Below are 22,842 nucleotides of genomic sequence, written 5' to 3'. Positions count from 1 at the left end.
CATGTATAATATCATATAAGAAACCAATCACCAGTCCAGGTTTGATGCAGGATACAGGATGCTTGGAGCTGGTGCACTGGGATGACTCAGAGGGATGGTATGGGGAGGGAGGTGGGAGGGGGGTTCAGGATTGGGAACACGTGTACACCCATGGTGGATTCATGTTGATGTATGGCAAACCAATACAATATTGTAAAACAAAACAAAAACAAAAAAACTAGTTCATCGGTAAGGAGTTTCCCAGGCTCCCCCCACAATCGTCCAAGCTCTAGAAGCCTTAGAGGACTAGAATTGGGAACAAAGGGAAACACAAGAGTCAGGATTTGCAACTCGATTTAAAAATAAAAGTTGGGGCAGGGGTCTCTGGCCATATTTCTACTCTGCTTAGCCCTTGGCTCGGCCAGCCATATTTTGCCTTCTCCTTGTGATTGGTTGAACCGACAGAGGTTGTATGTGATAAGAGGGCCTGTTTTATCTCTGCCTTCGCTTTCCCTGCCCTCTCCTACCCAGCACCCCAGCTCTCCTCCCATGGGATCCGCCCTTCTGGGGACGCTGGATTCTTTTATCTCGCAGGCGCGCCCCTGCAGGCGGCGATAGGAGCCGGGACTACAGATCCCGGCATTCCTCACTTCCCGCCCGCCGCCGCCGCCTCCGCCGCCGCGGGGGATCGACCCGGTAGTATCTCTTCTCCAGCAAAGGGTCCCAGTACCGGCGCCACTTGCCACTGGGGATCTTGGGGGATTCAGGGGCCGGCCTGCGGGAGGCGGGCACTGCTCAGGGTGACAGCGCGAGAGCATGGCCATGAATCTGCGCTGGTTGAGCGCGGGTCCCTGCTGGCGCGCGGTGCGGGGCGCTTGCGGGGAGCTGCGCGCCTACGGGGAGCTGCGCGCTTGGTCCCCGCGCTGCGCAGCCGGACGCCTGTGCCGCCCGCCTGGTACCGCTTGCGGCGAGCAGAGCCGCGGGCTGGGGTACGGACCCCCCGTGGGAGGCGGCTCCCGGCTGAGAACTCGGCTAGCCGCGGGGCTCGCGGGGCTGGTGGGACTGGCCGCCGTCGCCTTCGGGCACGTGGAGCGGGCCGAGATGGTGCGCAAGAGCTCCGGGGCGCAGAGCGCATCTCTCGGCAGGCCCGAGGAGGAGGACGATGAGCTGGCCCGCCGCTGCCGCTGCTTCATGGCCCCGCCGGTGACCGACCTGCGCGAGCTGCGGAGGAGGCCGGACGACATGAAGACCAAGATGGAGCTGCTGATACTGGAGACCCAGGCCCAGGTGTGCCAGGCGCTGGCACAGGTGGACGGGGGCGCCCGCTTCTCTGTGGACCGGTGGGAGAGGAAGGAAGGTGAGGAGGTCGGCCCCTAGCGGGGGGTGGAGATGGGGAAAAGAGGTCGGGTTTTAGTTTGCGGGGAGAAAATGACTCAGAATAAGGAATGGGAGTAAGGAAGGGGTACCTACACAGCGGCTGCCAGGTTAAAAGGTTCACCTTTAAAACGGTTGACACTGACAGGGTCATCAGCCCTCAGCTTGCAGGTGTGGACCCAAACCTGCTGTCACTCTAGTACTGGACATTTCAAAAATCTGCAATTTTATATGGCACTTCTCAAAGAAGTCTTAAGATCAGTTTTAACCCACAGGCAAGGATGCCCAAGGTTGTAATTCAGCATAGATTTGTCTCTACATTTTATCTCTTTCTCCGGGTTCGTTTACCCATTCTCCTTCTCTGGAGATGGAAAGAGAAAGCCTTTTCCTTACTGTCAGCTAGACTCCTCCTGCTGAGGGTGTTGTGTCATTGTGTCTTTTACCCAGGTTTCGCAAGAAATGGCTAGCAGTTCAGCCAAGTGCACCCGTTATATTTCCTGCTAGAAGAATCTTTACCTCAGTTGGCAAAATACTGAAGTATTAAAGCCCAGTTCTTATAGAGTCATATATTCATGTTATTACCTATATGGTGAAACTCTGTATCTTGGTTATAAACTTAAAGGATTTTTGATCCTTCTTACCTGGAAATACTACAGCAACTTCTTATCAGCTGGTTTTGGATTGTGATATTGACACATTTATTTTAAATGAAACTAAATCTGGTTTTCTTAGTGTTTTCCATCTTGTAGCTTTTTTTTTTAAGCCTTCTTTTTTTTTTCCTGGCCTTGCCTCGTGGCTTGTGGGACCTTAGTTCCTTGACCAGGGACTGAACCTTGGCCCTCAGCAGTTACAGTTCAGAGTCCTAACCACTGGACTGCCAGGGAATTCCCTATCTTGTAATGTTTATAAGTGAAGACTGTTGATTCAGGAGACAACCTGGACTGGCTGTGTGACCTTCGAAAGTTACTTTTTGTGCCTCTGTTTCCTCATCTATGAAATGAAATTTTATATGAGGGTATTGTAACGATAAAATAACATGACTATATATGAACTGCTGCAGATACTGTTTGATGCTTAGAAAGCACTTAGACAAATTGTTTGGGCCATTTGCTAGTTGTGTGTTTCTGGAGATGGTGTTTTGCTTTCTGGGCCTCAGTTTTCTCATTTGAAATATACAAGGATTGTACTGGATCCCATCCAGCTCTAAAAATTCTTAGAAATAAAACAAGCCAAACATGAAACTTCAGGAAACAATTAATTCTAGTGTCCTAAAAAACAAACATACCAGCTACTGGGAGTAAAGCTCATACTGACTCTTTGCAACCCCAGAGGCTGTAGCCCCCCAGACTCCTCTGTCCAAGGAATTCTCTAGGCAAGAATATTGGAGTGGATTGCCATTTCCTTCTCCAGGGGATCTTCCCCACAAAGGGATCGAACTGTTTCTCTTACGTTTGCTGCATTGGCAGGTGGGTTCTTTACCGCTAGCACCACCTGAGAAGCCTTAAAGGTCATACACCTAAATGTTAATATGTATCTCACTCAGTTTAAGCCTCCGAATCCCTTAAGCATTCAAATATCTACTGTTTTTTAATTACCTCTAAACAAAATGAAAAGGCAAACAGCACACTTGAGAGAAAAACAATTGAAACAATATGGAACTCTTAAATTTGGTAGTAATAGAACATTCTTCAAATATATTCATTCCAGTTTTTAATCTTAGTTTTCTCACATCCCATAACAAATAGATGCCATTCTGATTGGTCTTATTTAAAGGGAAACTATTTCAGTAATTTAGAGGATGATGTAAGGATGTAGGGGCTTCCCAGGTGGCTCAGTGGTAAAGAATCTACCTGCTAATGCAGGAGATATGGGTTTCAAGCCTGGGTTGGGAAAATCCCCTAGAAAAGGGAATGGCAACCCACTCCACTATTCTTGCCTGGAAAGTCCCATGAACAGAGAAGCCTGGCGAGCTACAGTCCATGGGGTTGCAGAGAGTCAGACAGGACTTAGCAACTAAACAACAACAAACAATGACGTAGAAGAAATGGTGATGTGAAGAGTTAAAATATTTGCTAATAGTCAATAGAAAATATCATAGTGTTAAGTTGGTTATCTCATTTTATTGTACTTAACAATTATAATATACTGATATTATGGACGATTTGGAAAGTAGAGAAGGAAGATAACTCCTAATCCCACTTTCTTCTTGCAGCAGTAGTTTTCAGCTTTGCACATACCCTTACCTTCTCTCCTCATTTTACATTTCTCTTCACAGGAGGTGGTGGCATCAGCTGTGTACTTCAAGACGGGCATGTTTTTGAAAAGGCTGGGGTTAGCATTTCTGTCGTTCATGGAAATCTTTCTGAGGAAGCAGCAAAACAAATGAGAAGCAGAGGAAAACTACTGAAGACAAAAGATGGTAAATCAGACAATCTCGGTTCAGTTCAGTCCAGTCGCTGAGTCATGTCCGACTGTTCACGACCCCATGGACCACAGCACACCAGGCCTCCCTGTCCATCACCAACTCCTGGAGTCTACTCAAACTCATCTTAAACTCGTCTCCATTGAGTCAGTGATGCCATCCAACCATCTGTCGTCCCCTTCTTCTCCTGCCTTCAATCTTTCCCAGTATCAGGGTCTTTTCAAATGAGTCAGCTCTTTGCATTAGGTTGTCAGAGTATTGGAGTTTCATCTTCAACATCAGTCCTTCCAGTGAACACTCAGGACTGATCTTTAGGATCTCCTTGCAGTCCAAGGGACTTTCAAGAGTCTTCTCCAACACCATAGTTCAAAAGCATCAATTCTTCGGTGCTCAGCTTTCTTTATAGTCCAACTCTCACATTCATATATGACTACTGGAAAAACCATAGCCTTGATGAGACAAACCTTTGTTGGCAAAGTAATGTCTCTGCTTTTTAATATGCAGACAATCTCAGCAGCCTTTAATAGTTCCTGCAAACCTTTTCTCTCTATAAGTTTTATTTGTAAAATTAACATTGATTCTGTAAAATTCCATTCAGGTGCGTATACCAGATGAGCCAGTTCACAGTTACTCTTTTTTAATGACAACCCACTCCAGTATTCTTGCTTGAGGAATTCCATTGACAGAAGAACCTTGTGGGCAACAGTCCATGGGGTCGCAAAGAGTCAGACATGACTGAGCAACTAAGCATACACACAAACATGTAGGTATATATATACACACACATTTGCACATAGGCACATGTGCTAAAATGTTAACAGTTGTCTGTTTGTTCGTTTTTTGACCTTGAGGTATGTGGGATCTTAGTTCCCTGACCAGGGATTGAACTGCAGGCTTTCGGCAGTCAGAGCGAGGAGTCCTAAGCTCTGGACCACCTGGGGATTCCTTACAATTATTTTTTTAAAATTATGTTTTAAGAGATAAATTAAAAAGCGGCCTTTGAAAATTGATTCAGAAACCATGTCGGAGTTAATTTGTATCAAGCCAGGTGTTCAAGTGCAGTTCTCTGTATTCCTTTCCAGGTAAATTGCCGTTTTCTGCTATGGGTGTGAGCTCTGTCATTCACCCCAAGAATCCTCATACTCCTACTATCCATTTCAACTACAGATACTTCGAGGTGGAAGAAGCGGACGGTAAGTGTCTCAAGCTGTGAAAAGTATTATTGTGCAAAATGAGTATTTTAAAACAGGTTACTAGGCATAACATCTAAAGTCAAGAAAAATCAAGTACAGTCTTAATTGTTTCAGGAGGCACGTGAAGGCTTACTCCTTGGCAGGTGCAATGGATTGTATACACTAGACGTGAAAAGTGAAAGGAGTATTGGCTGGACTCTGATGTCCCCATATTTCCTCCAACACAAGGAATGGTGTAATGCACCTGAACCAAAAGTGCACATAGGGGTCTTTGCAAATAGCAGTTTATTATGAACAAAGGGAAACCTCACGGGCCCTGTTAAGTTGCCATTGAGAACTTGCTTTTGGAAATTATTTTCCACATACGTAGCTTTGCCAGTCCCAGTGCATTATCAGTGGCTTTAAGATGGGGTACAGTTGATCATGCCTCGTGATGTAAATATAGTTCCAGCCTCTGTGTGCCATTAGTTGGGCTATTACCCTGTCCAAGCTCTTGAGCAGTGCCTGCCACTGCTGTGCGTGCCTCTGCAGGTGATGGCACTTAAAGCAATGTGCCTAACTTTTCCTTTAGAGCAGCATCCACTTGAATCACGTGTCTTGATTTCGTAGGTAACACCCTGTGGTGGTTTGGTGGTGGATGTGACCTTACCCCAACATACCTGAACCAAGAGGATGCGGTCCATTTTCACAGGACTCTCAAGGAGGCATGTGACCAGCATGGTCCAGATCTCTATCCCAAATTTAAAAAGTGGTAGGTAAAGTTATTGAACTATTCATGATCCCTACATGTTTACCATTCCTTCTGTAGCTGCTGAAGGCACTACTGTGTCACTACATACCTTTTGCAGCTTATGAAGGTTGAACTGTTTTCTTTGCCCAGCAGAAGTGAGATACCAGTTTTACATGGTTTTAATGTTAAACCAGATGATTAGTATATAAACTTGAAGGTGATCTATGCCTGAGAATCAGAGGCTTTTAATCCTAAGTTGGGATACAGTAAGTCCCCTACAAATAAACAGGTTCCATTCCGAGAGGGCGTTCATAAGTCCAGTTTGTTCATAAGTCCAACAGTTAGCCTAGGTACCCAGGTAATATAGTCGGTCATATAGGATTGTACTGGAATAGATTTATAATGTTTTTCACACAAATAATACATAAACAGACAGGAAATAAAACATTTTTAATCTTACAGTACAGTAACTTGAAAAGTACAGCATAGTACCAGCTACAGACTGCCGTTTTTGTGCTTGCTTCTGAGCATCCTGGGCTTGAAATAAGGATACTGAACACTGTGTAGTACTGTACAGTAAAGTGCACAGAAGCACACGTACTTGCAGAGAATGCATGCGTGTGACAGTGTACACCAGACATGGGAACTAACTTAGAAGATTGGGCATGTACAACTGTAGAATCTTTGAAAATTTGCAACTTGAAGGTTCGTATAAGGGACTTACTGTATTAAATTCTCGCCCCACATGAGGATTATCATCTCGTTGTTGCCATAGAAATGTGTTCGAGCATGGGAAAAGTTGGAGAACTATTAGGGGAGGTGCAAATGTACTGGAGATTTGGGACAAGGAGAACACTGGGATTGGAAGCTTTGTGAAAGAAACTCTTAATGATAAAAGAGTTACCCAGGGTATTTGATAGATATGAAATGGAATCTCTGCATAAGTTATCTGGAATAAGAATAAAGTACTCATCACTGCTTAGAACTAAATGCCATTCTAGAAAAAGGAGGAACAGAAAGGGTTTGGGGTGGGTTGTTTTTTGCTTTGTTTTTAGTGTTAATATTTGTAGAATCTTGCTGTTATTTATGTAAGAATATGGAGTTCGTTTTAAAATCCTCAGAAAAGATAAGACATTTACATAACCTCTTTTTGATTTGACATTGCCACTGAACACTGCACAGCCATGGACACAGAGGTGTAAGAATTGTTTTTTTGTTACATATTAGCTTCCTTCCAGCAGGAGAATGGGATATTCTCTTTTTTTTTGGTTTGCTTTTATCCCTGTTACTGAAGAACTTTATCTGAGTTGTATTAAGAAAATATCTCAGATACAGGCTAGTTAAAAAGTTTTTAGTGTATTTAGTTAAATCTCTTAATTTCATAATCCCATGAAAAGAGATGTGGAAATAATATGATTTCATTAAAGCTGGCTTTACAGCCTTGCTCTGGCTGTTCTTTAACTCTGTTAATAAAATGTATGTGTGGAAAAAAGTCAAGAAGTTGCAGTCAAGGTGAATTATACCAGTGCATCAGTTCTAGGGATATGTATCCTCTGCCCCTCCCCCCCGCCGACCTTTTAAAAAATTTTAAACTATTAGGGCTATTTTCACGATAACCTTTCAGTAGTTTTTAGTTTTTGTTTGTACAATTTTTTCTGTTTACAAACCCTTTTATATCGAGATAATGGAAAGAAGTTAACTATTTCCACGAAGTCAGCTGTACCACAGATTTAGCAATTAGGAAGTGACTTAGGAAATCTGCTCTAGTAGGCACAGGTGGGGAAGACTGGAGAACAAAGTGATAGTCTCATGTGCTGGTTCAGAAGGGCAACCTTTAACGTTCTGAGGACTCTTATTCTCTGAACATTTCCTTCCACCAACCCTCCCCTGAGTCACGCATACTGTAGAGTCATCACGTTTTATTGCTGAGAGAGACCTTAGAGGTAATTTACTGATTACCTCTAAGAACTGAATTCAGAGAACTGATTCAGAGAGCTTAGGGGTTAGCACCTGGTCATGGACTTGGTTGGTGTCATTGTTGGTGAAGGGTTCCTGCCTCCTGCAAAAGCAGCAATGTTTCCGAGGGCAGCAGCATCACTTGTTTTAAGAAATAAGAGTATTAAGAGCGGACTCTGTTTTTCTTTTCAGTAAAGGTCTTACAATGCCACGTTAGATAGATATGTATTCACTTGCCTACTTGATTGGTAGGTAAAAGTGTAAGTGTTTTCTACATTGGTAATAACTGCAGGAAATCTGTCTAAAAGTCTAGTTTCATTTCAGATGTGGACGAAAAGAAAGGGCACTGTGCTGGCATTAGTCAGGGATGGTGCTATAAGCTGAAATGCTCACACTGATTTTCACACACGTCTCTTTTTCCTTCTGTGGTCTTGCTGTGTTTTCCAGGTGTGACGATTACTTTTTTATAGCCCATCGTGGGGAGCGGAGGGGTATCGGGGGTATCTTTTTTGATGACCTCGACTCTCCATCCAAGGAGGAGGTGTTTCGCTTTGTGCAGAGCTGTACCCAGGCGATCATTCCTTCTTACATCCCCCTTGTGAAGAAGCACTGTAATGACTCCTTCACTCCCCAGGAGAAGTTGTGGCAGCAGCTCCGAAGAGGACGGTGAGTGAGCGATGAACCCTCTCATGTCATAAGAGGTGGGAGGGTGGAGCGGAGCAACTGTAATAACAGTGGCTGATGGTCATCTTGGGCAGTACTTTGTCAGAGCTGTGTTAATGCTCACCCTGATTTCTTTTCATAACTAGATAAATAACAAAGTGAAGTAAAAAAACACTGTCAAATAGTGTTATAAAAAGAGCAAAGTTTGTTTAATCTGTCTGTACATTAGAGACTCATATTAGGCTTATAGTAAGTACTTGTTGAATTTAATTCGGCTGATTTCTTTTAGTTTGTCTTCAAACAATACCTTCCAACCTTCTGCCAAGGTAGGAGAATCATTTAATGTTTTTGCTGCTTTGTAAATTCTGAATCATACCTTTTTTTGTTTAACTTCAGGTTTTCATGGAAGTCATTATAATGAAAATGATTGTTTTAGAAATTGTTAGTTAGGGAACTGTAATGATATTTGTTTGTTATGGAACTGTTCATATCCGCTGGCCAGTACATTAGGCCGTTTGCATCTAATTTTCATCACAAACCTGTGGAATTGGTATAACTATCATCATTTTACAGATGATAAAACTTAGTGAAGTAAGTCCCTTGCCCAAGTTTACACAGCTGGTAAATCAAAGATCCCAGATGTGGAACCAGGTCATTGTGCCTTCAAAACTTGCAGACCTTCTTCCATGTGAATGGTTAAGCAGTTAGTGTTTCCAGCCACGGTGCTCACTTTGGCCACCCTGCTTTGTGCGCTGAGTTGGTGAGCTCAGTTGGATGACCCACGTGAGGGCATCTTCAGCTGGGGTGTGATTGTGGATCTGCTGCAGATTAGCCACTGTTTCTCATTACCATCTTAATCGCATGTGTTCTACTGGTCCATGCCTACAAAAATGGATTTTCTCATTTATATTAATTCTGTCCTGGGCATATGAAGCTTTGGGAACTTAAGGAGATACGGCTAATGCCCTGAAAACGTTCACTTAGATACTGTTCCAAGTCTTAAGATAAATGTTTGTTGTTTACTCTTTCTTAGAACTGCCTGTGCCTGCCTGCTCCCTGTGTATAAAACTTGGGAAAATGAGAATTTCATTGTGTTCTCGTCAGACATTTATTAAACAGGGGCATTTTTTTAGGACGGGTGTGTTTTTTGGTCCTATGGTTTCCCAAATACACCCTTACTCCTCCTTCCCTTTCTCTTGACATTTATCGTATGCCCCCATGGCTAGGGCCCACGCTGGGCAGAGATGTTCACAGTTTAGTAGGGAAGACCATCCCAAGAGGGTAAATTAAAACTCTGGAAGAAATGAAAACGTAAAACAACAAAAAAAGAGAAACTAAAAATTAATAGATAAATAAACCAAACTCTGTGGAAAGTGCAGTGTTCTAGTTTTACGTGAGATTTCTTATGCAAAGCCAGCAGGGTTTGTGACTACTTATGAGGTGAAGCCTTTAAAACTTTTTGGACATAGGAATAATGTCTTATTCTGTTTATTATTGTTATTAATTGACAGCGTATTTTGAGAGTTCCATTTGTGTGTATCATTGCATGTCGTGTTTTTTGAATTTGGCAGAATTCAGAAATTTGGCAGGGGTGTTAGGCTAATTTTCTGTGGTGTGGTGGGTGACGATACTTTCAAAGAGAGGCAGAGGCCCCTTCTACTGTCCTTATCTCTGGGCCTTAAAATGGCAGTCAATTCTGGGACTTAAGATAACCCCAGCTCTTTTTTTGTGGTTTTGAGCCCTGACGTCACTTTCTTACGTGGCATTCATAACCCATTATCTATATTACTTTTCCCCACTTCCTGTCGCCCCAAATACAACTTTCCCCTGTGGTGGTCAGGCTGCTTATCTTTTGACTTTACAGCCTCTTTGGCAATCTCATTTAGTCTTGTGGTGGTACACTGGTAATGAACCTGCCTGCCAATGCAGGAGAGGCGGGTTGGGTCCCTAGGTCGGGAAGATCCCCTGGAGGAGGAAATGGAAACCCACTCCATTATTCTTGCCTGGGAAATCCCATGGACAGAGAAGTCTGGCAGGCTACAGTCCATGGGGTCGCGAAGTGTCAGGTACGATTGAACACACGTGCCTGCCCTCAGTTACTTCTGTTCTCTCCCCACACCTTGAACCTTCAGTCTTGGAAGGTTCTTTTCTAGTTTCTTTTTCAGAGAAACTAAACATCTGTAACTTGTTTTGTTGTATTTTGGGACAGGGAAACAGGATACAAGGTAGATATCAGTTATATTAAAGGGAATGGCTGAGGCTCATAGTTTACAGATATCTCAGAGTGGATAAATGTATGGAAAGGATCGGAAAGATCAGATCTAAGCAAAACCTGGTGAAAGTCAGGCTAATACACAGGAAGGAACATTCCTGTTGAGTGAATGTTGAAGGAACATTTCCTGTTCACTCAAACAGGAAAGCAGCACAAGGATTCGCTCATGAGCACAAGAGGCTCATTTGGGAGCTCCTTACAGGGGTCTCTGAACAAGACATCAGTACAAATAGAGAATCACAGCCATCCCTTAAATATCACGGTTCAGAAAGATAACATCAGGGGTGAGAAAGGGAGTTGAGAGACTGATGTTTTTTTTTCCTGTGGTCTTAGGAAGAAGTTAAGAAGATTCACTTAAGTTATCTTTTGAAACAGACTAAAGAAGGTATTAGTTATTAGTGCACAAAACTTAGTCGTTGATAAATGATGAGAAGTAGAAAGGGATCCATGAATGTAACTTATTAAGTTTTCTCAGAGCCATTGGCAAGTTTCCACAGTGAAGGGTGCTTTCTAAAAATTGAAGCACTGTCGGAATCTAGAGAATATATATATATATTTTAGTTGTGATTAAATTACAGTAACCAGTGCATTAATGATAATAATATCTGAGGGAAGTTTGGACCAAGAGAGTAGTTTTTGAAGGAGTTGAGAAATGATTTGAAGGGGGAACTGTTTGTTGAAATTTTTAGCTTTATGAGTCATTTTCAATTCTTTTGGCTAGTAGAAATGATCTTTTTGAAATATCTCTAAGAAGTTGGAGACAAAAGACCCTTTTATAAAGAATCTTTTGATGTTAAAGGAAATCACAGATTTTTAAGCTAGACAGAGTTTAGATATGACTCTGTGTCTGTTAATGGAAGACTTATATCCTGAACCAGGTTTTAGTTGATGTTAAGGATATTTTTCTAAGAAAATAAAGCTAAGCACTGCAACTCAAATCACTACTACCTGTCATTATGACTTTTGTCATCAATCTGCAGCAAGACAGAATTATATGACTGCTTATTAATGCTATTAACTACTTTAAGGAAAGGAAATATCTGGGATATGTTAGTAACTATAGATGATAGAGTTCTGTTAACTGTTCTTGGCTTTTCAGTTACAAGAACTTTACACTGTCTTAGTTCATGTGAGTTATTAGCAGTAGAATGAAGTCTTTGACTCAAACATCTCAGACTCTATGGGAGACCCAGAGAGAGCTGCTCTATCCTGATAAAGGGTGCCATTTGCTTTTCTTGTTTTTGTGCCTTCAAGTTCTAAGCTTTGTGTTCATTCTGTTTATTTATTGGAAAACATAACCTTATTGTTTTGTAACTGCTGTGTGCTGGGGCTGAATCTATATCCTCTTGTTTGCTGGGTAGAATACCCTTTTCTTTACGCCTGTCCGGATGGAGAAAAGTCAGCTGATGAGACTGGTGTTTCCTGTGCCAGTTACAGCTGATGGGGTGGGGCTGGTGGGAAGATGCCCACCGACCCCCACACACCTTCCCAACCCATCAACCCCCCATGAAGTATAAGACTATACTCACCAGCTCTTAATCTTTTTTGATGTCTTCATCTCAGGTATGTAGAATTTAACCTGCTGTACGATCGGGGTACAAAGTTTGGCCTCTTCACTCCAGGATCCAGGATTGAAAGCATCTTGATGTCTTTACCTCTCACTGCCCGGTAAGCATAACTCATGAGAATGATAGTTACTCCCCACCCCCCCAGTCCTCTGACCCCTACAAAGCATGAACATTGATACCACAAATAGCTTTCCTAAAGACTTCCTTGGTTTTGACTTTGCTGTCTTTATAAGAAAATCACAGGCAAAAAAGGAATAGGCAACAGCCTGTAATATGTATATGACCCCAAGAGCCCAAGATATTTATTATTCAACCCTTTTCAGGGAAAGTTTGCTAGTTGTTTTAGTTGCTAAGTCGTGTCTGACTCTGCGACCCCATAGACTGTAGCCTGCCAGGCTCCTCAGTCCGTGGGATTTCCCAGGCAAGAATACTGGAGTAGGTTGCCATTTCCTTCTTCAGGGGATCTTCCTGATCCAGGAATTGAATCCGTGTCTCTTGCCATCAGTGAAGCCCAAAGTTTGCCAGCCCCTGGTCTAAACTAGTGTTTACCAGAGTTCATACTACAGTTTAGCCATTTTCACCATTGTTTATATATTTGTATATAATCTGACATATTATTTACTTAAATTTTATACTCATATTTTTCAGAGAGAAGATTAAAAGCAAACCAACATTTTTGTCATGAATAGAAATGAACACATTAAAATAAAAGAAAAAGTACTAAGCTAAAAAAAAAGTTTGCCCATGGATCATCTGAGGTTCTATACTTCACAAAACCCTAGATTGTAATAAAAGTGTGTTTTGGCTCTGGAGTATTAATATTAGCTAGACTATGCTCCAAGAATTATTAAGAAACTTTATTTCTTTAGCAGCAAATATTTTTTGAAAGCTTAGTGAAGACAAAGAGTTAGAGGACTTTTTATTACCCTTAGAATTTTATTTAGTTTAGATAAAGAGGTGTGTATGTTGTTATTTATTTTTTATTGTTATTACATGTGTTTGCTTCTGTTTTGAACCTTCATAGATGGGAGTACATGCATTCACCCTCAGAGAACTCTAAAGAAGCTGAAATTCTGGAAGTTTTGCGCCACCCGAGGGACTGGGTGCCTTGATGCAGACAGAGCAGCCTTCCTGGGGCCTGGGGGACACTCAGTGCACTTCCTGATCCACTGGCCGACACCACCCCCACGGTGTGGCACGTAGTTACCTGTGTTTTAGAGCTCAAGTCTTCTTTGTCTACCCTGGAGTCTGCCTCCTTGACAGGTGGTGAAATGTGTGTTAAGCACTGGAAGCTTCCGCCAGATGCTGTTGGTAGGTGGTGAGGTGGCACCTTGTCAACTGGTTGATGTAAAAACTCATTTGTACTTTAGAATCATTTTATATGACAAGTTTACAAACAAGGACATTGTATTTCCAAGAATTGGTTAAGGGGATCTAACTATTATAATTTGTTTCAGGAAACTTCTCATGTTACTTTTACTTCATGTATTTTTTAAAGATTTAGTTTCTGCCACAAAAATCTGTTTTGGGGTAAATTTTATTTTCATTAATTCAATAAGATTTAGAATGGTAATTTTAGAAAGCTGCTGGAAACGAAGGTAAAAATTTTACTTTGTCATTGCTGAAGTTTCTTAGATCATAATCTTTATATCTTTAGAAACCATAATTTGGTAAAATATTCATTTTTATAATGATAGATATTTAGAAACACTGGAAATTTTCTTAATTTCTGCATGTATTACAATTCAGTGATTACCTACAGTTAACTGTAAAGTAACATCACTGTTATTTAAACAAGAAATATCTAAGTGGCAGTTTTGATTTTTGTCCATGTTGAAAGTCTATGCACTTTTCAGCATGAAAGCTTATATCCTTGAATTCTGATATTTGCACACTTCTATTCCAGACACTTCTATACAGAGATTTAGACTAAGGACAATATGGGGGATTTGTGAATTTAGGGAATGTTTCTCATTTAGGAAGTGAGAAACATTTTCCTTCTCTAATTAGAGCAGACAACTAATGTAAGAAGCATGTAGGCATTTTATAAACATATTTCTTAGAAGATGGATGAATTGAAATCACCCTCTCTTTAAATTAGAGATTCTGCAAGTCTTAACTTTGCTCCTAAGAGAAAATCACAACAGAGTTTCTGAGACTTCTTTTTTCAAATAATAATATGAATGTATTTTATTCATAATATATTGTAGTTTATAAGGAATGGTATCTCCCTACACGTTATTGAGCATTATTTTGGAATATGTTGAATGTATGGTTGCGTGTGACTCTTCAAAGCTTGAAGATGTGTGACTTCTTCAGTTCTCTTCCCACAAGTATGCTGATAAATTTTGTTATGAAGTATAACTAAGGAAGGTTTGTATTTTTCATTTTTTCTAGGATAGTTGATTTAGGAAAGATGAATATTTTTTAGTACTAAAACCATAATTCCTCATTCCTAAATATTTTAGCCAAGAAAAATGTAAGTTTTGTACTTGAGTTTTCATAGCAGGTTTATTCTCAATAGCCATTTGGAAATAACACAAATGCCCGTCAGCAGGTAAATGGATAACCAGGTTATAAGATATCCTTATGTTAAAATACTACTCAACAATGACAGGAAACGTCTACTGATAAATGCAGCAACATGGGTGAATATCAGAAAATGGTTATGCTAAGTAAAAGGAACCAGACACAAAAGAACACACTCACTATATGACTGCATTATATGAAAACCTAGAAAAGTCAAAACTCTTTAACAAGAGAAAGCATATCAGTGACTGCCAGGGGCTGGGTAGGGAAATTCACTGTGAAAGGGAACAGAAGAATGTTTTGAAGTGATGCAGATATTCGGTGTATTGATTGTGGCACTGATACCAGACTGTATACATTTATCAGAGCTCATTGAGCTGGACACTTAAAATCATGGAATTTTATTTTGTTTATGACTTATAATTCAACAAAGTCAGACAAATGAAAAAAAATATTATTAGGCATATAGGAGCAAATGTTCAGTATACTTTGGTTTGCCTTTTACAATAAAAAGTCCCTATCATATAGATCTGCCAACCTTGTGTTTGGGGTTATTGGGCTCTGGGCATTGGACTAATATAAATTTCATAAATTTTGGGTACATGTCAGTTTTTTTATACTCTTCGGTAATCTTGTCTTTTTCTTACAGATGAGACTATAGGGGAAGAAGTAGCAGAATTGCATAAGTATTGGAAAATCATTCTGCGGTTATTCAAAGTGAATTTTTGTTTCAAATGTGTATTGATAGAGCCTGCTGGAGGCCCAGGGTACACCTCTAAATGCCTTGGACACCTAACTGCTGCTGTCTCACACGTTATATTGATGGTCATAAAGGGTAGAAATTTGGGGGAGGGATATAAATGCTTTGGAGCAAATTTCTAACCTCTACTTTATGACTGTATTCTGCTTACCCACCTGTTCAACTGAGTAATTAATGAGATAAAAACTTCTGCATGCTAAAGAGTGTCAGATTAGAAGACCAAATAATCTTTTTTTTTTTTTTAAATGCTTTATCCTTCCACGAGTCATTTGCTGTTACAGTTCATCACGGCTGGAATCGTGTTCGGGTTTGTTTTACTCGCGTCTGTGCCTGGTTAGGCTGACTCAGAGGATAGGCTCAGCTCCCATGGTGGATCTAGTGTCTGCAGGTGGCTCAGAGCACACGTTCCGCCCAGCAAGGCAGAGGCGGTGTCTTCTGATCTCAGCCCAGAGGCTGTGCAGCGTCGCTTCACCTTCTTTTAGTTACCAGTGAGTCACTAAGAATGACTCCTGATCCACAGGGGCAGGAACTGTACCCCAGCTCTCAGTGGGAGGTGTGCAATTGTGTGATTCTCAAAATCACAGAATAGATTTGTGCAATTGTGTGATTCTCAAAACCACAGAATAGATTTGGCACCCCTCCCTCATTGCCCTAGTCAAATCCTGTTGCGTCCCCCTTTGAAGTGTTTCTTTTCCCACCTCTGTCCACTGCTATCACTGCTTTGGTCCCACCTTCCCTCTCACCTGAATGTTTGCAATCTACCACCTGCCCTTGGTCACTCTGACCTCCATCCTCTCCCTATAATACTTCACTGAACCCCATAATTGTGCCCTCAAATGTACTGAGCAGCCTTCCTTCTCCTACAGAGAAGTTTCTAAGCTCAGTCTGATAGTGAAAGCCATCCACCATCTTTTCCCAGATCTGTCAGCCTTAACTTCTGTTTCCACCCTCCCCTGTGTGGCATTCTCAGACTCATGTCACCACCCCACGTTTTTCTGAGCATTTCATAAGTTTCTACTATCCGACCTGTGCTCAGGCTGCTGCTATCTCTGTTTGGAGTCTCTGTCTCCTTCAGCACAGTTTAGTCATCACAGTCTGTATTCGTATAGTCATTCAGTGTACACTATACTTATTTCAAAATATTTAAGATGAGTCTATCCATGGGGTCACACAGCAGAGCATCCTCATTTATAACATCTACCTTTGGAATGACGTGTCAACCTTTTCCTTTCAGCATTGTTTTACAACATTATACTGTGGCATTGATAGCTTACGGTGAATGAGGTTGGATTCATGATCTCTGAAGAAGTTTTAGCTTTGGGACCAGGGACCAGCCTTGATCACTCAAGAGCTTTTGTGTAGCAGTTTTATAAAAATGTAAAGAAGGGCAGAAAGCTTCTGACATAGACATCAGAAGGGGAACAGAGAATGCCCCACTCTCTAGTCTTAGCAAGGCCTTATATACTTTTATCAGACCCACTCCCCCAACATGCATCTTAAATTAACAAGCTTAGAGTTGACAACAGAAAGGTCTCACCAGGTGGGCTCCCACAGTATACAAGTTTTAAGAATAAGATTAGTCAGAAGGTTCTTGTTACGGAGAAACATCCTTGAGCAAGATACATTGTTATATTAACTAAGACAAAGCAATATAGAAAAAAAAGTTTGTCCTTTTCTCCTTGAGCGCCTCAGACCCCTCTCTCCTCCTTGAGACCCTGGACTTAACCTACCTAGGAATTTTGGCTTCCTTTAGAACTGTCTCATTCCTGGTCTGTGAAGACAGAAGTTCCCAGTATACATCTTTTAAGAACCCATTTAGAAATTGTTTTCAAGAGTGTTTGTATTGTTCCTGTCAAATATTAACTATGTATTCGAAATCCCACATTTATAGAAAGTTGCTTCTTTCCAAATAAACATATAAATTCTACTTTCATAATAGACTTAAATTAGCATATTCAAGTTAGTGAAGCTTAGACATTTACAATTTACAATTACTGATTATCTTTGTGTTATGACCTGAAACTGGCATGGGTCGCACAAAGTAAACCTCTCAGACCTGTTTCTATAGGTGGTTTTACTGTACACACACCCCACATCCACTGGCAGAGCAAGGTGATTAAACTGTTCCCATCTTCTAATCGGCACACTTGATTTTGATTCTAGAAGTTAAACATATTAGTATTTTAAAGTATCCTTCACTTACTAATTCCTGTTCACATTTCAAAACATGTTTGAATGTAACACTTGACATACTCTAATCCACCATAGTTTCAATCAGTTGACACAAATTCAGTCACTTAGGAATGCAAGTTGACTTTGTGGTCATGTAAGAGTTGCTGCATCAACTCTGTCATGAATGTATTTTCTTATGAGATGGTTAGGGAGGTTCCAAACTAAAGTTCACAATTAAGTTGTATTAGTTGAGAATTGATGCTTTTGAACTGTGGTGTTGGAGAAGACTCTTGAGAGTCCCTTGGACTGCAAGGAGATCCAACCAGTCCATTCTGAAGGAGATCAGCCCTGGGATTTCTTTGGAGGGAATGATGCTAAAGCTGAAACTCCAGTACTTTGGCCACTTCATGCAAAGAGTCGACTCATTGGAAAAGACTCTGATGCTGGGAGGGATTGGGGGCAGGAGGAGAAAGGGACGACAGAGGATGAGATGGCTGGATGGCATCACTGACTCGATGGACGTGAGTCTGAGTGAACTCTGGGAGTTGGTGATGGACAGGGAGGCCTGGCGTGCTGCAATTCATGGGGTCACAAAGAGTCGGACACGACTGAGCGACTGAACCGAACTGAGTTGAAGTCTCTGTTATTTAACAGCAAGTGAATAATGGATTTTTAGAGTAAAAGTCTTCCTAGTTGTTTATCTGTGCTTGCATGTGTGTGTGCATACTAAGCCACTTCAGTTGTGTCTGATTCTGTTCAACCTTATGGGCTGCAGTCTGCCAGGCTCTGTCCACAGGCAAGAGTACCGGAGTGGTTTGCCATGTCCTCCTCTAGGGGATCTTCCCAACCCAGGGATTGAACCCATGTCTCTTATGTCTCCTGCATTGGCAGGTGGGTTCTTTAGCACTAGCACCACTTGGGAAGCCCTTATCTTATGCTTACGTATGATAAAATGTGCTTCTGTTTTTTGATTTGATGAGGCATCCTGAGGCTTTTAGAATACTCCATGCTTGCTGCTTGACATCTTTCTAACCATGAATATAATATGCAAAATTTTGACCCAATTTATCCATTCTTTTAGTTCAAGTTGTAGTTTAACTGTGAAAAATAATTTGGTAGATATTCTCAATATTTAATATTGTCAACTGAAAAAAGTACACAAGTAAAAGTTGAGAGTCATGTTTTATTTGGTGACCTTACTGAACATTTTATAGCCCAGGATGGCAACCTCTTAGATAGCTCTGAGAAATAGTTACAAAGAGGAAAGGGGGCAGCCAGGATATAGGGGAGTTTTTGCTGGAAAAAAAAGTAGTCAAACATCCATAGATTACTGTAGTCACAAAAAATCCCAGATATCTTAAGGTAGTGATTTTAGTGCTTTTCTATGTATGAGGAGATGCAAGAGTCTGAGCTCACTGAAATTATTCCGTTGACATACATCTTAACTAACGCCAGTATTTGGTTTTTTTCCATCCTGAGTTCCCTTCAGGATGTACTGTTGGGGGTGGCTGCAGAGGTTGATAGCTTTATGGCCAAAACTTCCTTGTTCACAGAAATGTAGGTTACATTGTCCATAGTATGAATACAAATTAACTTACTAACTTATGCTGAGTAACTTTTAATTCTTTAGTGTGTACTTGATCTTAGGCTATTAAACAAGAGGATGGCTTTAAAATACTGTGAATATATCTCAAGGAAACAACACACACTTCCTTTTCATCTTCACCTCCCTCTTATTTGATGAAGTGAGGAAGATATGGTATCTCTCTTGTAATAGCAAAAGGTGGTCTGCTCAGCTCCACCTAGCTTTGTTTTCTGTGCTCCCTCGGACAGAATTCCTGATTCTCAGAATCTGAGCAGAAGAGCATGGTTGCTGCTTTATGTCACTACATTTGAGGTGGCGTGTTAAACAGCAGTGCATAACTAGAAGACGTTGTGTGCTGAGTCATTCAGCCGTGCCCGACTCTTTGCAACCTGATGGACTGTAGCCCACCGGGCTCCTCTGACCATGGAATTCTCCAAGCAAGAATACTGGAGTGGGTAGTCATTCCCTTCTCCAGAGAACAGATTGAGTGTCATTTAAAAAATGAGAAGAGTGAATTTGGTGAGCTTGGCATGCCTGCAAGGCACCTACACCTGTATTTGGAGATGTGAGTCTAAAGCTCAAGAGAGAGAAGTTAAGTCTAGAAATATATATTTACCAATTGTTTGTGTGAAGGTCTTAATTGAAAAAATAGGTGAGCCATCTGGAGAAGCAAGTGTAATGTAATAAGAAAGAGTCAAAGACTGAACTGGGGGCAGAGAAATGAGCAGGGAGAAAGGTGTCAACAAAGGGTCCTGAGAGTAGCTCCCTGAACAAATGGAATAGGGAGGAAGGGAATCAAAAAGGACAAGTTAGGTGTGATTGTAATTAAGGGTTAGAATGTTACTATGTTTCTACATAGACTATATTAAAATAATACATGCTACAATAAACATGTTTGATAACTTAGGAATTAAGTTCAGATTTTTAGAAATGATCTTAGTCTATAAATTACCAAGGTTTTCTCAGGTACTAAAATATGTTAGGTAATAAAATTATTTTCATTGCCGTATATTGGATAGTGTCTTTAGTTTCTCAGTGTAGTTAGTTGCACAGTTCAGTCACTCAGTCGTGTCCGACTCTTTGTGACCTCATGAATCGCAGCACTCCAGGCCTCCCTGTCCATCACCAACTCCCGGAGTTCACTCAAACTCAAGTCCATTGCGTCGGTGATGCCATCCAGCCATCTCATCCTCTGTCGTCCCCTTCTGCTCCTGCCCCCAATCCCTCCCAGCATCAGAGTCTTTTCCAATGAGTCAACTCTTCACATGAGGTAGCCAAAGTACTGGAGTTTCAGCTTTAGCATCATTCCTTCCAAAGAAATCCCAGGCTGATCTCCTTCAGAATGGACTGGTTGGATCTCCTTGCAGTCCAAGGGACTCTCAAGAGTCTTCTCCAACACCACAGTTCAAAAGCATCAATTCTTAAGTGCTCAGCTTTCTTCACAGTCCAACTCTTCACATCCATACATGACTACTGGAAAAACCATAGTCTTGACTAGACAGACCTTTGTTGGCAAAGTAATGTCTTTGCTTTTGAATATGCTATCTAGGTTGGTCATAACTTTCCTTCCAAGGAGTAAGCGTCTTTTAATTTTATGGCTGCAATCACTATCTGCAGTGATTTTGGAGCCCCAAAAAATAAAGTGTGACACTGTTTCCACTGTTTCCCCATCTATTTCCCATGAAGTGATGGGACCAGATGCCATGATCTTCGTTTTCTGAATGTTGAGCTTTAAGCCAACTTTTTCACTCTCCTCTTTCACTTTCCTCAAGAGGCTTTTTAGTTCCTCTTCACTTTCTGCCATAAGGGTGGTGTCATCTACATATCTGAGCTTATTGATATTTTTCTTGGCAATCTTGATTCCAGCTTGTGCTTCTTCCAGCCCAGTGTTTCTCATGATGTACTCTGCTGCTGCTGCTGCTAAGTTGCTTCAGTCGTGTCTGAGTCTGTGCGACCCCATAGACGGCAGCCCACCAGCCTCAACCGTCCCTGGGATTCTCCAGGCAAGAACACTGGAGTGGGTTGCCATTTCCTTCTCTCTGCATATAAGTTAAATAAGCAGAGTGACAGTATACAGCCTTGATGTACTCCTTTTCCTATTTGGAACCAGTCTGTTCTATGTCTGTCCAGTCCAACTGTTTGTGACCCCATGGACTGTAGCCCACCAGGCTCCTCTGTCCATGGAATTCTCCAAGCAAGAGTACTGGAGTGGGTAGTCATTCCTTTCTACAGGGGATCTTTCTGACTCAGGGATCGAACTCAGGTCTCCTTCATTGCAGGTGGGTTCTTTACCATCTGAACCACCAGGGAAGCCCAGTTTCTCAAGTTTGTGTTTAAATATGAAATTCTTTAGGGTGTCCCTGATAGTTCACTTGGTAAAGAATCCGCCTGCAATGCTGGAGACCTGGGCTCGATCCCTGGGTTGGGAAGATCCCCTGGAGAAGGGAAAAGGCTTCCCACTCTAGTATTCTGGCCTGGAGAATTCCATGGACTGTATAGTCTGAGGGGTCGCGGACATGACTGAGCGACTTTCACGCACATGAAATTCCTGAAGGAACCAGTAGGTGGAGCCCGTTTGCTCAAGAACATCTAACCCTGTGTTGAGTTTTGTTTTTGTTTTGCTGGTGGGTGTTGAGAAATTGAAGAGAAAGGGAGCAGGGTGATGAGAGAGACATAGAACAAGACAGCAAAAGAGGAGAGGGAGGCAGGAAAAGGGAGGAGATGAAAGAGAATGCAGATCTCTCCTTCGCTGAACTGTGGTATAGTCGGAGAGACTATCTAAAGGAGTTATCAAATATTTAATCAAGCATAGTTAATTCCACTATGATGTTTGTCTTATCAAATGGCTCCACCCTGTTTCACTTCTCTTAAAGACAAAGAGATTCTAAAGTTGGCAATGTCTATAATCCGAATAATTTTGAATGTCTAAAGCAGGGTCTTCATCTTGAGTTCCTACAGAATTTCTGAAGTGTGAGTTGCCTGAAATCATGAGAAAATGTGTGCCTTTTTCTTTGAGTTCCTGATGTTAACTTGACTCAAAAGGATACATAATCCTGAAAAGATGGAGCACCACTCATCTGAATCGAGAGGGTGTCTATGCTCGGGGGAGGGAGTGAGGGGTGGACGTGTGATAGTTCTGTGAGGAAAAATAAGAAAACACCCTCTCTTCAAAAGTTCTATTTTTATGTGTAATGTAATTATTTGTCCATAATAAATTAGTACATTAATGCATATATTCACAAATAAAGATATTGGGGGAGTATTAAAATTAATGACATCAAAATTTCAAAGATTTCTGGTAAAAATAGTGTACATTTTTGTCCTTTTAAAGGACTAAAAATGAAGTTGGAGAATTCAGAAAGCAGAATATCTTGATAAATCAAAGGAAGAAAAAGATAACAATAAAGTTTGTTTTCTTACCCCAGGCTGGAGTCACCAGGGAGGAAATGAAAGTATGCTAATATCTCATCAGTTTTAGAGGAACTAATGGATACTGTCTAAAAGAAATGGAGACTGTAGATGTTAAATAAAGATATTGTAGTAGAGATGTTCATTGGAATAAAAATATAAACTGGGATTATCCATAAAACTCACAAACATAATATGAGGTGAAAAAAGCAACCTGTAGAATAAAACATG

The 22,842-nt window shown here is 41.2% G+C and overlaps 1 protein-coding gene across 1 annotated transcript; it reads left to right on the top strand.

The window, feature by feature from the left end:
- Nucleotides 1–651: 651 nt before the first annotated feature.
- On the top strand, nt 652–15,215 carry CPOX (coproporphyrinogen oxidase). The gene is made up of 7 exons (XM_070368164.1): nt 652–1,336; nt 3,629–3,772; nt 4,858–4,968; nt 5,578–5,719; nt 8,102–8,320; nt 12,153–12,257; nt 13,182–15,215. Exons 1-7 carry the CDS (start codon nt 796–798, stop codon nt 13,267–13,269), a joined length of 1,350 nt encoding a protein of 449 aa, XP_070224265.1. The 5' UTR covers nt 652–795; the 3' UTR covers nt 13,270–15,215.
- Nucleotides 15,216–22,842: the final 7,627 nt, after the last annotated feature.

Source organism: Bos mutus, chromosome 1 (genome assembly GCF_027580195.1).
Source record: "Bos mutus isolate GX-2022 chromosome 1, NWIPB_WYAK_1.1, whole genome shotgun sequence".
Lineage (NCBI taxonomy): Eukaryota > Metazoa > Chordata > Mammalia > Artiodactyla > Bovidae > Bos > Bos mutus.
Note: the sequence above shows the minus strand (reverse complement) of the source record. Positions and strands in the feature narration are given on the sequence as shown.

Bases quoted from the DNA above. Each gene is read 5' to 3' on its own strand.
- CPOX (XM_070368164.1), top strand. From the start codon at position 796: ATGGCCATGAATCTGCGCTGGTTGAGCGCGGGTCCCTGCTGGCGCGCG. The intron at 4,969-5,577 runs GTAAGTGTCTCA...TTGATTTCGTAG, and splicing joins CGAGGTGGAAGAAGCGGACG to GTAACACCCTGTGGTGGTTT. The intron at 12,258-13,181 runs GTAAGCATAACT...GAACCTTCATAG, and splicing joins TCTTTACCTCTCACTGCCCG to ATGGGAGTACATGCATTCAC.